This window comes from Indicator indicator, chromosome 5 (assembly GCF_027791375.1).
Source record: "Indicator indicator isolate 239-I01 chromosome 5, UM_Iind_1.1, whole genome shotgun sequence".
Classification (NCBI taxonomy): domain Eukaryota; kingdom Metazoa; phylum Chordata; class Aves; order Piciformes; family Indicatoridae; genus Indicator; species Indicator indicator.
This window is the reverse complement of record NC_072014.1, coordinates 33,527,211-33,545,866: the sequence shown is the minus strand read 5'-3', so window position 1 is coordinate 33,545,866 and position 18,656 is coordinate 33,527,211. Positions and strand designations below refer to the sequence as shown.

The 18,656-nt window shown below is 37.8% G+C and overlaps 1 protein-coding gene across 1 annotated transcript in view; it reads right to left on the bottom strand.

The window, feature by feature from the left end:
- Nucleotides 1-302: 302 nt before the first annotated feature.
- Nucleotides 303-18,656, bottom strand: part of CCDC93 (coiled-coil domain containing 93) — a 42,141-nt gene continuing 23,787 nt past the window's right edge. Inside the window, exons 13-23 of the mRNA XM_054381094.1 lie at nt 14,509-14,571; nt 14,247-14,320; nt 13,626-13,707; nt 12,250-12,321; nt 11,062-11,133; nt 10,655-10,763; nt 8,137-8,219; nt 5,351-5,388; nt 3,884-3,968; nt 608-721; nt 303-388 (exon numbers count right to left, since the gene is read on the bottom strand). Of these exons, the coding sequence (XP_054237069.1) occupies nt 335-388; nt 608-721; nt 3,884-3,968; nt 5,351-5,388; nt 8,137-8,219; nt 10,655-10,763; nt 11,062-11,133; nt 12,250-12,321; nt 13,626-13,707; nt 14,247-14,320; nt 14,509-14,571 (846 nt within the window). The 3' untranslated portion in view covers nt 303-334. The remainder of the gene's footprint in view (nt 389-607; nt 722-3,883; nt 3,969-5,350; nt 5,389-8,136; nt 8,220-10,654; nt 10,764-11,061; nt 11,134-12,249; nt 12,322-13,625; nt 13,708-14,246; nt 14,321-14,508; nt 14,572-18,656) is intronic.

Below are 18,656 nucleotides of genomic sequence, written 5' to 3'. Positions count from 1 at the left end.
CTTAACTGTGGAAAAAAAAACCTCCCAAACCCAAATAAATAAAATTAGACAATTTCTATTTTGCTGTACTGTGTTAACTCTTTACTGTGTAGTGGAGGCAATAATGGATAATACAGCCACGTGATGAAGGAATGTAAAACTTAATACATACTGGAAAAAACCCAGACTTTTACAGCTGTGTGTATATATATACTTTTTATATATATATATATATTTTATATATATATATATATATATATATATATATATCTATCTACATTGCAATTATAACTGTCACCTCCAAAAGAGATTCAATGGACTGAACAATCTATAAACTTCTCCAGCTGGAGCTCCTTCAGGAAGAACTAGCATTCAGCTTGGACTGCAGCATTTCATTCTTACGGCATTCCTGTTAACAGAAAGCAAACAGTTGCTAATCTACCAGTGAAAAAAGAATTTCCAGAGTCGGATTCAGAGTGCAAGAATCATGTGGAGATAACCCCAAAGAGACACTGTGAACATGGTATCGTAATCGTACCAGGAAATCTTGTGCATACGTTCACACTTTTATTGTGGAAGTCAGGCCACTGAACACTGGATGTTTTTACATTAGCAAAAACGTTCTTACCTCTTTGAATTCTTTCACTGTTTTAAAGTAAAGCCTCTGTTTCTCTAGAAGTTCCAGGTATTCATCATTCAACTGGTCTCGTCGCATTTTGTTTTCCTGCTTCTTCTTTTCCATCTGTTGATATACAGATGGGATAAGAGATTATACACTGTGGAAGTGTAAGGAACACACACACACACATATGCTGTGTAAGGAACAACTGTCTAAAAGAGACAATGGGGGCAGATGCTTCATAGATAACACCCCTGGCTTCTGCTTTAAATGCAATGAACATTTAGGCCAGCTCACCAAAAAAAAAAAAGACCTGATGATGATGTCTTAGTACAAGAGGCACTACAGGGAAGATCTACAATTAAGCTAAGGCTCACATCTCTGCCAGCCAGGAATCCTGCTCGCTAAACAATCCTACTGCAATGAGGACACAGTGAAATTTATTAACAAAGATAACAAAGACAAACCAGAAAAAGGGTTTTGATGCAATGTGGTGAACTTGTTTTGACTGTTTTTAGCTGTATGAAATGGAGAAGACAGGAGACAGCTTTGCCTTCCTATAACAATGCTCAAGATCCCCACATAAAAAATGTCTTGTCTCTTCTTTTGCCAAAGTTGTGACGAACATAACTCAAGTCTGTAAACATGAAGAGGACTGGTACTTATTGCAGAACAGACTGCCTTCTTCTCAGGAGTACTTTCTCCACCACAGCATCACACACAAGTTTACTGCTAGTCTAGAGTGAATCTTCCCTCCTTCTGATGCTAGGGCACAAGCACACAAACATAGCCCTGTTGTATTCCTCTCCCTAAAGATTATTTGTGCATTCTCTCTAGCTGGCTTTTGCCTCCTAATTTTTGACAAGGTAAAATGCAATTCAACAAGCTGCAAAAACCCAAACAAGCAGGTAATTCCACAGCAGCACAACTTGCTGTATTTCTAGATTTGTGTATCAACACTAACCTTATTTAATCTTATGCCTAAAAGAAATAAGCAGATCCCAAACTTTCCCTGAGCATTAACTGTGCTAACAAGGTGTCTCCTTTACAAAGCCAGATGCTGCCCAAAACATCAGGGAATCTGTCCTAACAGAACTTACAAAGGCCAGTAGGTTTTTAAAGTTATGCTTGAGGAAGAAAAAGCACCAAAATCATTAAAGCAGAAAAAGGCATTAGCACATGTCCCATTCCTTTAGGATGAGACTAAAACCAGCATTGCTAAAACATCCAGGGACTAGATCCTTGTGAAGAAAGAAGGCCCTATTACTACACTCTGACAAACTGCATGAACATGACAAATCTCTATGTACTTCTCTCAGCAGAAACTGGCCTCCTGTCCTTGTAAAGCCTTGCTAATCTCTGTTATCACACTGAGATGCTTGTTGGCAAGTTACTCGTTCTTGTAACAAGTCTGTCTCCTCGGGCCTCTTCCACAATGCAGTTACAATATGATAGGCTTTCAAAACCGAAATTTCTCTTCAGGTATAAAATCTCCAGGGCTGTACAGAAAACACTTATAACGGATGTACTTTAAGAGTGAATCATGAAACTGACTGTGAGCACTTCTAATGCACTGCAGACAGTACTCCAATAGATAAGACTAAACCATCACAGGGATGAATAACCCTTGCAGGGTACAACTAGTGCCAGTCTGTTGAAAAAGTCATCCAACAGACATTTCCTAGCAGAAGAATAAGAAAACCTTCCCTTTTGCTGCAGAGCTGTTCCCCAAGGAACCATGTGAGTTGTTAAATCTTTCTTAGCATCCATTCTTTGTCAGTATCTTCACTGGCATTGAGAAATCAACTGTTAAAAGTCACTGAGTGATTATCAACTCTGTCATAAACAATCAATATTTTTTTTGTCTCAGTCGAGATAAGCTTAGCCTTTTCATTCAGAAACTCTTGTTCTTCTCCATTAGTTCTAACTGCCATCTCCTGCTGATCCAGGCACCTACACCTAGGAATGAAATGTCACTGACGAACTCTTTCACATATGCCAGTGGCCAAACTGCCACTGTGTTAATACAGCACAAGCGACATGAGCTGCCACTGCTTTCAGCGGCCATCAGAGGTGCTTAAGTTGTATTTTTCCCCTCAAAATAATGATCCATCTGACTTGATAGCTCCAGTTCATTTCCCTCTCCCTTATCTGCACATGAAGCAGCTCAGCCTTTTTATTCCACTTGAGAATACAGTAAGGGAGTCCAGAATGATTTTGTGGACTTCAGATTTAACACTTTGATTGCAAGAACCTGAAGCCACAGCAGAGCTCTGTCTGCTCTCAATCCTTGCATTTGCAGTGCTGTTAACATCTATGTGTACATAATCGACTCACAGTCTATCATACTTCCATTTAAACTCAAATAAAGAACAGCTATAACCTACTACTAAGAATTTTCTGGCTCTAGAGAAAAGAAACTCCAGAGCCCCTTTGTGGGACTTAGGAAAATAGGAGTATGTTCACATATGAAAAATTTAAGAGTGAAACAACGCAATAGCTACAAGTCAGTAACTATCCTTTATCAAAAAGTACTTAAGCCTATCTATTTTGTGTGCAAATATGCCCATGGAGCTTGGAGCTGCTGCTGGACCTCATGCTTGCACTGCTCCAAGATCACTTAAATCCAATGAGGCTGTGCTTTACAAAATAGCTCCCAAAAGTTACCAGATGCAGTTTTGTCTTCTCTGAACAAGTGCTGGGGCACATCCACTGAGTGCTCACCCACAAACCCCCTTTAGTTATGTGGACACACGACACATCAGCAATGCAGAGCCTTTTCTAGATCAGGTTAAGACAACAAAAACAACAGAAAAACACCCAAGTGGATTCCACGAGGCGTCAAATAATGCTGCAACTAGGACAAGGAAAGCTGAGGGCTGGGGCTCTGTGATGTGCTACTGACCCTCTTTGGCAGCCCAAAGCAGCTTCAAGACATAGATATGACTGTGCCCACACAAACCAGATGAAGAGTTCTCACCTGACTCAGTGGCATAGAGTTGCTTCAAGCATCTAAGTCACTACACTGCTAAAAATAAGTTAAAGGATATAAGCTTCCTATCATGAGAGAGGTGTTACAATACCTCTATTCTACTCTAGTCATTATCATTTTAGTGGTGAAAAGTTTCTTATGGAAGGGAAAAGAAGTACTACTTGTTAGTGGCTTGCTTAATTTGCACCTCACATAACAGATTCAGTTATTATCAAAGAGGCACAGTTATTATCAAAGAGGATTTCTGAAATAATTCCCAAGCTCTAGCAAAGAAAATGAGAAGAGCCTCAGACCTTCATCCGATTCTGTTTGATGCCTTCTACAATCTGCTCCATCTGCCGTAAGAACTGCTCACGAGAACCAGAAGATGCCATTGCTCTGGAAAGAAAAAAGGTAACAACTGACAGGGATGTGGACATTGTGCCTCTTCTACAGTTTCCCTGCATATTTATTCATTTTCAAGAGTTCACCTTGCTAGTGTTCTAAGTAAAAATTCACAGGTTTAGTCACTGATCTCAGGCAACATTGCAGCTCTTCAGCTGGTACAGAGACTACAGAGCTCATCACAACTGTTCTCCCTTTCGGTTCAAGTCTGTTCCTTTCTCTCATCTGTTGCACAGAAATAAATTGCTATGAAGCAACCAAAAGCACAAACTTTTGAGAAAAGCAGCTGCTGTGAATGCTAAGAGCACAGAACTAGGAGATTACTCCAGAAAATAAATTCATGCCTAGATAGGGAAAGGCTGGAAGTAATTTTAGAATTGTAACATATCTTAAACAGATTAAGAAAAATAAATTAAAGAAAATATAATGCACCCTGCACAGCCACCAAACAAAAATCCAATCCAAACCCCAGATGTCAATTACAGTATTGATTCCTAATGACTGGACAGAATCAAGAGGATCTCATCACCGAGCAAAACAGATCAACAGTCCCTGCTGCAAAGGAAAGCACCTGAAATACTTAATTCATGTTTTTTATTGCAGTTAAAGGTTTTTTAGTATCACAACAGGAAAAAGAATCATTAAAAAAAAAAAAAAAAAATCAACATTTATGACCAAACACAAAAGAACACAAGTATATAGGAGCAAGCAAAGAGATAATTAGTCTGCAGGGAGAAACAAACAAAACCAAAAAGCCCAAACAAACCAACCAACCAAAAAAAAAAATTCCAGCACCCCAAAACTTAGAATTTCACAACAGAATTATATAAGGATAGAACAGGAAAAATAATTTCAAACTATTAAATGGCCATCTTTCCCCCATGACTCTCCTGAACTGCAATGCCGTTGCAAAAATTCATACTACAGAAACAAATAAATGCTGGCTGCATCACACACTGATATTTGACTTCAAATTTCCAAAGACAGCTATGATTCTACCTAAAGACTTCAAACTATATCTAAACCTTTAATGCAGAGCTAATTTATAACAAATATGTCTGAGAGACTAATGCTTTGTATATTATGTAATAACTACAGCATCACAAGATGGAGAAAATATTTAATTTAAAGCCAGGAAAAATGATGACTGAATTTCTTTCTACAATTGCAACTGAAGAGCCAAATACTAAAAACATAACTTGACTACAAAAGTTAATGAATTTCAAGGCTTTGATTCTTGAAACATTGGCTTAAACAGAATTAATAAGCTATTTTATCAAACAGTTTTTAGTCTCTGTAACTCATGTTCACTTCAGTTTTTCCAACCAATCATACCACTCATTGCAGCTATCAAGAGAAAAAGGACCATTACTTACTGATGAAAGTTGTCATGAATAGAATTCAGTAAGTTAACCTGCAAATTAGAAAAAGAAGAAAATATAAATTTATCCTTTTTGGTATGAGCTTTCATGGACAATAAAATCAAGTTTAGTTAAAAAAAGAAGATTGTCCAGATACTGCCCTGAAGAGCAACCATCTCTATATAAACCACCATGAGCTCTCTTTCTGAAGAGAAACCATGATCCTTTTGTACAAGTCCAGCCTATGCCAGTGGAGCAGCCACAGAAAGCAGAGGCAAGTCTTGGACCACAACTGAGATTTTAGACACCCAGTTATGCCACTGAGCATCTTCTAGCAATATGACCTTCCACACTAAAGCAATGAGGTAGAATATCACATACATGTTCAACATGCCTTGAAATTTGACCTACAAGTAATTTACAGGTACTCAATCCAGTGTTAACAATGACAGTGCAGAAACTTATGTTGTGGCTCTGCTAGGTTCACATAATTAGTCTTGCAGTGATAAAGCAGGACTATTTCACTTAGGCATATTCTTGCTGCTGACAAGTCAAACAGAATAGCAAATGAAGAAATATCTTTAAAAAAACCCACCTCATCAAGCAAAAATCCAAGCCATAACTTCCCACACCCAAACAACAGAAAGCCAGGTTGTATTAACAGTACTTGGGCAGCTTTGAAGCTAATAGCAGCATAGGCCTGTCAAGAAGCTGCAACTTAGTTCATTAGCCTAAGCAAAGCACTGCATCAGGAAAAAGCAAACTAATCCCAAACACACAGAAAACCCTCCACTTTGCCTCTGAGACCATTATCTCCACACAGTATGGTAAAGACTTACCAAGCAGTGAATTTCTGCACTGCTTTCATTGTGCAAAGGAGTTTTACAGGTTTCCAAACAGCCATGCATCATAACTCGTTTTGCTTGTAGGTATTTTACAGGCTGATAAAAGGTAAACTTCTAAAAAGTACTGAATGACATTTCACATGCATGGCTTCTCTTCTAAAGTACTGACTAACTTTGTGATGAATCCAGACAGAAATAGAAATTTGTAACAGCACCACAGAAATTTTTTTGTTGCTCTCCTCCAACCAATTATAGTGAATATTTTCTGTGTAACCACCTTTGATTCCCCCCCCTCCCCCTGCTTTCTACATATTGCTGAGAGCACTAAAATTCACCATGTAGCAATTAATGTGATTCTCTCTCCTGGCTTTGACTGCTTCCTGCAAGCCTCCTGTGGTAAAACCTTCCAAGCATTTCCTCTTTTGATGAATATTTGAAAACGCTCTGTACTAAATGAACCCAAGCACTGCAGAGTTGCTTGCCCTACTGCTTTGGAAAGCTACATTGCTCTGTCCCAAAACTAAAATCTTCATGAATGGAGACATTAATAAGCACATGTCACAGAAACTGCAGTCACTCCTAACATTATTTGGAAAATCACAGAATCATAGAATTGGTTCAGCTGGCAGACATCTTTAAGATCATCGAGTTCAACCTTCAACCTACAGCTGCTACTTTACACAGTATTATCTGCAACCTGTTGTATTATGTGGTATGATTACATTTCACTGTTTTGAATACGAAAATGAAAACAGTGAAAGACCAGAGAAAAACAAAGCATGTGATAATCTTCTCACAGCCTTAGCAAAGGAAAAAAAGATATACTGCTGAGTAAGTTCTGCACAGTAGAATATTGGTGAGCTTTCCAGCAGAATCACATGGAACACTTTTCAAGGTTATCAAAACAAAGTAAATTGTACTTAGCTACTGTAGAGAGTAGGAGAATCAGGAAGGAATGAAGTCAGTTTTTTCCCCCCTCACAGTACAACTGCTTTTGTACATGTCTAATGTTATTCTTTCCCAAAGGGCTGCTGTTTGCCCAAAGTTCCCTTGGCTCCTCCAAGTATCTCTTCTCACGGTTTTACCACACAGTACAGGCAGCTCTTGTCAACTGTTTTAAAAGAGCATTTCTGTACTTCAACCTATTCCTTTGGCAATCAACTGTCAGGATCACACACCCCTCTATAGAAGCTACATAAATTGATGACTTTTCTGAATTGAAAACTGAAAATTATCTATGTATTAGAGTCAGCTGCTTAAAGGAAGGAAGTGGTTGCTTATCATCTTTAAAAACTGGATAGTGTCTCTACATAGTCAGAAATTCAACAACTGCTTGTCTCACTAAATACATATATCTAAATAATGCAAAGCTAACTAATCTGTTTTTAGAAAGAAGCCTGAAGAACCAAAAAAAAAAAAAAAAAAAAAGGGTGAAACAACAAAAGATACCTCTAGATTGTTTTCACAGCCCCCTCTTCTGTTGCAGTATGTCAGGGGAAGTTCAGTTTGGACATTAGGAAAAGGTTCTTCACTGAGAGGGCAATTGAAATAGGCTCCCCTGGGAAGCAGTCACAGCACCAATGTTGTCAAAGTTCAAGAAGCATCTGGACAATACTTGCAGTCATATGGTTTTGGTAGTCCTGTGAGGAGCAGGGGACTGGATTTGATGATCCTTAGGGAGTGCCTTTCAGCTTGAGGTAGTCTACGACTCTATTCTGTGTTTTGTGAACATAGTAGTTTAAAACCTGCTGTACTAAGCTGCTGCACTTCTTTCACTACACAGACAACGTCCCTCTCAGCATCAGAAATGCTCATATGCATCAGTGTTTTCATTTTTACTTACAACGAATGTTAAATCTGCTCTGACATGAGTGAATGTGGTGAAAGCCAAGTAAAACTCTTTATCTCCTTCCCCACAGACTGAATATTTAGGAAACAGTAATAACATTTTCTTACCTCCTTTTCCAAATATACTTTCTTATCATCCAGTGTATTATAAAGAGTAAAGAACTGCTTCGTTTCTTTGTGAGTTGCTGAGACTGCAAACAAAAAAGGGTAGAACAATAAGAGCATGAGGTGAAATGGAATCTGTAAAAACACTTTATAGGCTTTATATAATATACTTTCCACTATCAATAATGGAGCACACTTTTTAATACACTCTGGAAGTATATTCCCTCTCTGCATGTAAACCTCCAGCAGGGTTTGCAGCTATCAGATTTTATGAGAACACCAGCCTCAACTGCTGACAGTCCTTTATGCAAACCTATGCTGAGACTATCAGCTCTGCTTCCTCACCACTCTCTGTCCATCCTTCCTTTATAACCTTTACCATTCACCAGCTTATAGCTGCTGTCCTGCCTGCTAACACCTGCCCTCACATAGCTTGCCCATGGTGGCAGAGAGGCACTGGTTCAGCAGGGACAGATAAACAATCTGATAGCACTGTGTGTTTCAAATTATGCATGTGTGAGATGCCCAAGAAAGCTTCTACTGTTTCAAAGCCTTTTTTCTCTTCTATTCTTTATTTCTTCAGTGCCTACGGAAACCTAAGATATCTGTGATTCCCAAGGAAAGGGTTTAACAGCAAAGGACTACTGGCAAAAACTATTATCATTACATATATATTAAGCACTGTCTAGAATCCTGAACTTGGAATAAAAATATATGGGTTAAAAGTGCTCTTAATTAGTTTGGTTTTTGCAGGACTGATGCCAAATGGATAGGCCTTTCCCAAACCATTTCCTTCGTGAAGCAGCTGTGGTAGTCAGATCTTGAACGACTAGATTCCATGTACCAAGACAGAAAAAACTTGAAAACTTTTCAGGATTGCCACCGAGCTGGAAAGTTGTACCAGCTTAGAGAGCCTTATGGGCACACACCAGAGCCCATGTAAGGCAAGACAGGCAATGAAAGACAAGGAAGAGTAAACCAGCTGACTCATTGATTCTCTTGAAACCACAGCTTAATGTTTCCAAGGAAGGAGGTTTAGTGAGGTCAAAAATAAAGCATGGTGTATTACAATTTAAAAGCACTCTAGTACAGAATCAAAGAACCACCGAGGTTGGAAAGCATCACTGGAGACTGTTGTGTCCAACACCCCTTGGATCAAAGTTCCAAAAAACCAAGTTTTGACCACTTCAAAGATTATCCAAATTTGGCTAAATGAAATGCTCTAAAAGTGCCACAGTTCACAGAAAGACTTGCCAGAGAATTTCAGCTTGTTTTTCAAAAAGCTTAGCCTGTACAGCGTGGGCTCCTGGAGTTAGCCAAAGTTACTACACATATTTTGTACTACAAGAAACAAGCCTCATGAAACAAAGCATCTTAAACTAAACACCCAAAGCGGCAAAAGTCTCTTTGACCTTAATCTTTCTGTACCTCATATGCAAATGAAACCCCCATCTTCTGAGCAGGTAGATGCTTTGACCATAGGTTATTTGTCTGAATTCCCTTAGATGGGATAGAGAAAACAATCTGTAGAAAGTTTAAGGTAGGACAAAGTTGTCTTCATAGTTGGACTTGATTAAGCAAAGTGGGGGAAGGAAGTACTGGATTTGTACACTAAAGAACATCTATTTCATGCATGGAGTCAGATAACATATATAGGAGATTCAAATGACTATGCCAGAGATGCCTCAACCAGGGCAAGGGATTTGCATCAAAGTTAGCTAATTTTACAACTGCTCAACCTTCAAGAGCGTGGTTCACATGCATACTTAATAAATACAGAACATCTTCAAAGCATTAGCTAGTTGTTCTTGGCAGAATCTTATTTTAGCTTATTCTAATAAACAAGGTACATTAAATATACACCAGTAAACATACTGGTCTGTTATCAGTTTAATGGAACAGAAAGCTTAAATTTTATGCAGTTTGCATGTGCCATACCATCCATACACAGCAAACAGACCTACTCAGAAAGTCAGCAGAGCACAGTTCCCAATTTTATAACTTCTTATAAAGACCATTTGTACTCTGATCCTACCAAGATATTGCAGAATATTTATAAATCAAGAATATCTATAAATCAAAAAATGAAGGCAAACAATCCTTTCAAGAAACTTTGTAGTTCTTGACATAGTCTGTTTCAGAACTGGACATCTCACGTCAATGAAAATACCGAAAGCAATCTCCTGTTAAAGAGCAGTTAATTAAACATGACTCGAATTTACAGCAACTTCACTTGTAAAAGATGAATTGAGGACTTTTTAAATGGACAGGCCATTACCTAAATGATTGAACCTGTTGCAGACAAAAATTTACTCCAGAGATCTTGTGCACTAAGTTTCACCCTCAGGAAAACCAGCATATAAAACCTTGAAAACCAGGTGTATAACAAAATTTCCAACAGACCCTTTAAAACATCACAGAATTAGCAAGTGCTGCTGTTACATGCCATATGGTTAAACTGTAAGCACCCTCCTTTCAGGGTTTTAACCTTCAGTAGGATGTTGCTGCTTGGTATACATACCCTGACTGTAAAGTTCAATAAATCTCTTCTGATACTGTGTTAGCTCAGCTCGGCTGGGTACTTCATCAATCTTGCGTTGCAAAATGGCTATTTCTCTGTTTCTTCGTGCCTGAATAGAAAGTTAGGAGGGGAGAAAACAAAGCCTCTTCTTGTTCTCTTCTTAAAATGGACTAGGCCCCACCCCAGCAGTATTTTGCTATTAGTAATTAATTAAAAAAACAAAACAAACCAAACAAAAAAACCCCAACAAACCAAAAGCATTGGCTGAGGCTTTTATTTTTTATATATAATTGATTTGTGACAGAAATTTTTTTAAAATTAGAAGGACAAAAAGAAGCATTAAAAAGTTACAAGATGAGCAAAATGCCACTAATTTTGTACAAAGAGATTTACAAAGAGTTACTCACCAATAGCAGCCGGATCTTTTGAAGTTTTTCTTTCTCAGCTTTGTACTGCTGTTCTATAACCTTATTTGGCTCCTGGAATTTGAGGACCCAAAATAATTGTCTGTTAGAGTAGCATGAGAGCTGCAGTGCAGAAATGTGCAGGCTGGGTTTATTCTCTGTGTTTGTCTACCTTCCATTTAATGTCCCACCCAATACCACCACTGTTTGCTGTTTGTTTTGTGGTGGGGTTTTTTGTTGGTTTTGGTTTTGTTTGTTTAAAAAAACAATGATTCATAATCTGAATTTAAAACTTGCCATCTTTTAGTGTAAACAATTGTATTTTGCTAGCTTTTAGTTTTTAAGGTTTGCCAATAGTTTTTCCATTGCTTTACAACAGTCATACTTTAAATGAAGATATGTATCAGAAGATTGTCCATACTCTGTCTGAATGTTTATACCTGGATTCAATGGCCCAGGTCCCAGACAGAACATAAACTTCCTGACATGTATTCTAGGTTCTGTATTGTGGACTTCAAAATAATTTTTTCTAGTTTAAAAATTTAATATTTAAGTTTCTATTTTTATTTTTTCATGCTGTGTTCAGGAGGACAGCAGCATCACAGACCTGTAATCTACCTCATTTCAGAGGCATAAATGTATCAAATGTTTACCCACTGAAAATACAAGTCATTCATGCTCTTCCTTTCTGTTCATTCATTATTCATTGCCATCAGTCTGGATGCACTTCTGTTAAAGCCTATCTTCTGACAGCTGCTCATGGCATGCAATGTACTGAGCTACTGAAAACTTGTGCTTTCATCCTTTAAATAAATCTACTTTTAAGGAAAAGGCAAAAAACCAACACCACACATTCTGGGGAAGATGTGTTTTTGTCAGAGGTATGCACTGCTCTTAACACAACATCCAGAGATTCTTCTCTGGTAATACAAAGAAAGAAGGAAAAGGCACAAAAGCAGCCATGAGTTAGCCCCATGGATTCTGCAAGAAAATGAAGAAAACTCCCAACCACTCTATTTCTGCAATTATTAGCCTGACGTGTGGGGGAAACCAGTGGGAGGGAAACAAGAATATTTCAGAGATTGCAACATATACTTCTAATGTTTAGAAGAATGTCCTAAAAGTTCAAAGGACCTAAACCAACATTCTAAAACACAAACTGAAAATAAGAGCTTAGACATTTGCTATTACCTGTTCCTCTCCATTTTCTGCTGCCTCAGCTTTCAAATTCTCAATATTTTGCTGAAGTCTCTCCATTTCTTCCTTTAAAACGAAGCAGACAAACAAACAAATTGTGTTGATTTTAACTAATATCCATTCTCTTCATAGGCAAGAGCAGGAAGTTTGACAATGTACACCTCTAACAAAACCACAGAGCTGACCACAAGCTTTCTATTTAAATTTGCAAGTCTAAACCCTGCTTAAGGGTACAGCCTCCATTACCACTCATTACACAGAACTGTCTGCTTTTATCAAACACAGGAACAGATTAATTTCCTACTCTCAAATATACTAGATGGAGTTAAGACAAGTAATTAGTTGGGAAATGAAACTGAGGAAGCAAAGGAATATTACCATAGCAACCGCATGACACGGGACTGCAACATATAGCATTTGTAAAATTGAATGAACCTAAAGTTGCTTGCAAGGTAGTTTACACTGCAATCCTTTAGGGCTTTCCAAGGCAGTATGTATGGGAAAAGAAGGTTCCTATGCTCAGTCTATGCCTCAGGGCACTATTTCTCTTTACTGCTTTTCATTCTAATTAACTGCCATCCAGTAGTTTTTAAATAGAAGAAAATTAAACCAATTCTCTCCAATTATATTTCCAGCAGCCCATAACACAGCAGTAAAAAGGACAGCAAAACACAGTGGTTAAGGAGGAAAACTGAAATATGCTCTGAAAACTGCAATAGCTTAATCTCAGTCTCATCTCTTTCGGTGGGTTGCTCCAATGCTACGAGCCTTCACAAAACCCTCCTCTTTGGCACCATCCATCTCTTCAGGTCACTGTTGGCTGCATTATTCAAGAAGAGACAACCCATTTCAGGTTCCTAATAGCACAGGTAGATCTCTAAAGCAGTACAATCTCAAACTTACATTTTAGTGCTCCCTATCAAGCCACCCCAAGCTGCTCTCAGCAGAATGGCAACGGGAATGAGGAGAGCCACAGCTGTGATCAGTACAAGGCTGATCATGTCTAAGAACTTCCCTGCATTAAAGTTCCAGGCACAAAAGAACACTGAAGGCCACACTAATTCAGATGCCTTGGCAGCCTTCCTCACACCTCCCTGTCTCAGAGCAAGACCTTCTGGTTAAATCCAGTTTTGAACTTCTTGGTCATGAGCCTTGTTGCAGATGTGATACACTGCAGAACTGGGCAACTGGCAGCAAATCAGGCTGGTGGCAACAGTCAACGTAAGCCTGTAAGCACCAGTAAATGGTGGGAGAGGAAAAGACACAGACATGACAGGCATGGACATGCAACGTGACAATTAATCAGGAAGAAGCATAATGCTTATTTAGCAGATTTTAAATGAATTCTTATAGGAGAAACTAAAACTCACCCTACAATGTGCTTTGAACTCTTGCTCCTGGCTTTTTAGGTTTTCATTCATGGCCACCAATGCTCGCAGACTCTGTAATACGCTAAATTTGAAGATCCAGTAAACCACATTAGACTTAGTTTCTAATTTAAACAGGTGGAGAACTAAAAGACATTAGAAAAAGCTTAGTTCTAAATACATTTCTGATAAAACCTGTGTAAATTACAAACCCCAAATATCACCACCCCAAATATACCAAGGTCAAAACAAAACTGTAGTATTAAACTTAGTATTTTTGATGGGTTTGCTATGTTCTGACTTAGTTATTGTGAACGTTTTGAGAGAGATACTTATTTAATTTGTGTGAGATGAAGGCTTCAAATATGAAGAAAATAAATCAGGAATGTCCTCTCTATGGGCCAAATGTGTTTAGGGTTCTTCTGCTTTAAACAACTACAATCACTTTCAACTACACATTGAGACACTTCATTCTGACTGAATAGTATGGTACCATCTTCCTGCCTTTGAAAAGCAAGCTAGAGAATTATTTAATTTTAGGTTGACAAAGCAAGAAACATTGAGAGATTCATTTTAAAATAAAAATTTTTCAGAACCTCAAATGTCACAAAGGAAGAGACTTACCTAGAATCTGCTTGGGATTCTATTGTTTCTAAGGCTGCCAATTCCTTGTCCAGCTTTTCACTGTAACTCTTAACCTAAAGGATGCAATCAATAATCAATTGAAATACACTTCCACACGTAAAATTATTCATGCTATTTAGCTTTCCCACATCATGGGATCAGTGAGTTGTCAAACATCATCATTTAACATATCCCTCTAAACACAGAGCTTCTAAAAAGTGATTCAGCTAGAATCAGTACAGAGAAAAAAACCAAAGATTACCTCAGTTAACGTCTTTTTTGCTTCGGTACATTTTGCCTGCAGATCTGTACATTTAGCTTGCAACTATTATTAAAGAGAAAAAAAAAAGAGTTTGATTCCATATTCATGCTAATTACACCTCAAGTGGAGAATAGCAGTATTTGAGCTGTGGGTAATGGTTTTCTATTAAAGAGTAGGTCAACCATCACAAATCTCTCTTTCCACGTCATCTACTCTTGAGGGCACTTGAATGCAAGAATTCTGATTGCATATTTAATTAGTAACAGCAAACATTTTCCACCTCACCTTCTGGAAGTATCAGGTCCAAAAATAAACAGCATTCACAAAACTGATGCAAACAGAATGGCAACTTACTGGACAGAAGAATCTCTGTTACACTGCACAAAGTCATTTAGCCTGGTTATAGCACAGCCTGGTTACTTCCACATCAGGCTAAACAGAGGGTCCCATTTTGAGCTTCTCTGGGTAAGTCTGGGTGACTCAAAGCTTGCATAAAAGTACCATGGCACCATACCACAGAGATGCCCATACCAACTCAGCAAGCTGGTTTATGCTTTTCTGCTGAGTAACTATGAAAAGCATAATGAGGCAGTTATCAAAGTGCCACTGAGTATTTCACTTGTCACGTATTTTTCAAGCTATTTTTAGTGGGACATCCTTATTTAAAGTCCTTATGATTTGAGATAATGCTGCAAATAGTAACAACAAAAATGGGATGTGGGCCACAAATGTAGTACAGATTGCAAAGCAATGCACATCTGGCTTTCTGTTCCACTTCTTCCATGCTAAACCTAACTTAACTAGCTAGCTAAACCTAACTAAACCTAGTTTACTGCTCACAACACAGAGCTGTGACACCACACTGCACTGATCCCTTTTCACAGCCAAATTTATAAAAAGATTTTTCATCGTTCATCATATTTTTCACCAATAGTTCACCACCAGATTGAATTCTAACTAGTTAAGAAGTAAATAAAATTTAAGCCTGCAGTCTGCATCTCATGAAAACTGGCATAGAAGTTAAAAGAAATATTTGTTAAGAGAACTCCAGACAAAATTTCCTGCAGCACTGAAGATAGAACATCACAAACATTTTTTAAAAGGGAGGGGCTTGACTGTCACCGATTTCAAAAGCTGTCTTTGTCAGCTGGAAAAAAGAATTCAGTCAGGAAATTTTAACTACACTAAAGTAATAAAAGGATTATATTTGCCTTCTAGCTGCCAGGACTTTTTTCCCCCATATGAAAACATGGCACTGGGACAAGTATGTACTGGAAATAAGCAACACAAAATCAAAGGTCCCTCAACTGCTAAATAGCAAATAGCATGATTTAGAAAATACTTAAGCTTTCCTGTAGATTTTGAAGTTTGCTTGGCAGTTAAAAGCAGATCTGTGATGAAGTAAGAACTCAAGCAATTTTGTGTGGGTTACAACCACATTTCCTTCCAACCCCAAACTACTTCCCCTTCTTCCCAGCAGTAGGTGAAAAGCAAGCAAATACATTCATACACATTCCAAGGAAGCTGGAAAATGAAATTACTTGCAGCAGGCATTAAAAAAGTAACTCACTCAACATATATCTAGTTGCAACCATATTCTGTATTACTCACTCAGTAGCCACATTATGCTACAATTCTCCAGAGTATAAGAGCCATCTGGTACAGAAAAAAGTACTTTTGAACATTTCAGTCATTGAGACTGCTTACAGACATTGTTGGATTCTTTCTACCTTCAGATCCCAAGAGCACAACACAGAACAGCTGCAAAAGGCACCCACAACTAAGCTCGCTTACCAACCTCGCTTGCTGCTCAGCTCAGCAAGAAGGATCAAGGAAACAGCATGGGCAGGTATTTTTTGAAATTTGAGCTAGCTGTTTCAGTTTCCTAATGCCACTCTTACTACACAATTGTACCTAGGCTGTATTTCCCCAAATTAAGCTGCCTCTAAGAACACAAACTGTCCTCAGAATGCAAGGGCTATGGAGCAGTGTTCTAGTACATACATACCCAAACTGAGCATTCCTCCAGTATACAGCTTGCAGAAAAACTGCAGATGGATGTGAGCTGGTGACACAACCAAAACCCATTCAAAAAGTCCACCCAACTGTACTAGAATATCCTTAAACCTGAGCAAAAATAGAATCAGAGAATCATAGAACATGCCCTCTTTTATAACAGGGCAATGCTAAATTGTTATCAGCCATGACAACAAAGCTTCTTGCTTGGAATAGGCTTGTAACTCACTAGCTGAGAGAGCCTGCATATGTCTCCATGCTACAATATACAGGGAGCACATCTGTATCTCCTGCACTAATCTTAGAGCCTTTGTGGTTTTATATAAGATTTAAAGTGTGACAGAAACTTATTGCAATGACACAGGATACACTGAATATCCTCATTCTTCTCCCCCTCACTTCTGAAATTCCAAAGGTTCTCATTCTGTAATTTGTGTTTTTACTTCAGGAAAAAACCTCAAACCAACAAGGGAAATCACACAGGGTTTAACTGCCTGTAAGTTCATATTATGATTTTGAAAGCCTGACACTTCAGCCTGCATTTAAATGCCAGGTATTGTCAATATTTTTTACTAACAGTCTCACCTTCATAGGGCACCAAAGTTATGTCTAACATAAACAGACATGGAAAATTTATATTACTAAAGTGTTAAAATAATACAAACTCTATTTTAAAAAAGGTCTCTTCCATTTCAGTGTATCATAACAATATTCAGCATATCATATAAATACATATTATATATTATTAGAATATCATATTCTACTATTTCATAAATATTCTAATAATATATAATAAATATATCGTATCATATTCTAATATTTCACTCTAAAATGGAAAGAAAAGTGTGACAGACATGGCTTACATTCAACATATAGTGCAATAGTCAGTGAAGAGAGTCAGTAAAAGTAGTGTTACTGACTACAAAAAATGCTATTTTTAACAGATAAGTGATGTAACACAAATAGAAATGCATCAATTTAAGAAGAACAAAGCTAGCTTGACATGTTCCAAAGGAAATGCATTCTAGTATTTACCAGTTAAAGCACTGTCATACTTCAGGCTTTGAAAGGTTTGGGAGTTTTGTGGAAAAAACAATAAATAAAAATTAAAACCCATCTGCACTGGTTCTTCACAAAGCTTTTTATTTAAGCTTTAATAAAAAATAAAAATAAGAACAAAACAAAGAACAGGACAGGCAATTAAGTCTTTCCAATTTTTTGTGCTTAATTTTTATTTCTATACCTTTATTTAAACTTAGTATTACTTCAATGTTAGTCAAAGACTTCCAAAAAATGCTCCACAGCTACCAAAAGGAGATTTAAGTTTTGAAGACAAAAAATATCCTTTAAATAGTTCATTGCACTGTTACAGACTGTTTTGTTCTTATTTTTCCAAAATAAGTATGTTAAAAATAAGTCAGGTCTTGTAAGTGGCTGGGCAGGAAGGTTTAAAATTGAGTGCACCCATAACTGTACCATAGTAGGTAAGGCTTTGAAATTGAGTGCTCCCATAGCTGTACCACAGTAGGTAAGGCTTTGAAATTGAGTGCTCCCATAGCTATACCATAGTAGGTAAGGCTTTAAAATTGAGTGCTCCCATAGCTATACCACAGTAGGTAAGGCTTTGAAATTGAGTACTCCCATAGCTGTACCATAGCAGGCAAGGCTTTAAAATTGAGTGCTCCCATAGCTGTACCATAGCAGGCAAGGCTTTAAAATTGAGTGCTCCCATAGCTGTACCATGGCAGGTAAGGCTTTCAAAGCTACCATTTTTTTATCTCTGTTGTAATACTGAACAGATCACTGTCTCATGAAATGTGCCACACAGACATCTATTACTCAGAGCTCCTGTACCCCCAAAATTAAACAGGTAAAGTCAGTTAAGATGCAAGGTGTTAAGACATTACTGTCAGCAGCAGAGAAAAACAAAATGAAAGAGGTGAAGAATGCTGGAGCAGTGGCATACTTGACAAGAGTATCAACCACAGAAGTCTTCAGACACAGTTTTTCCTTAAGTAGCATTGGATTTTTGGCAAGCTCTTCCAATTACTGATTCTGATGCAATAAGCACTCATCAGATTTTGCAAGCTAAAAATGGCATGGTGCTGATTACAGCAGTCCACATAATTAAC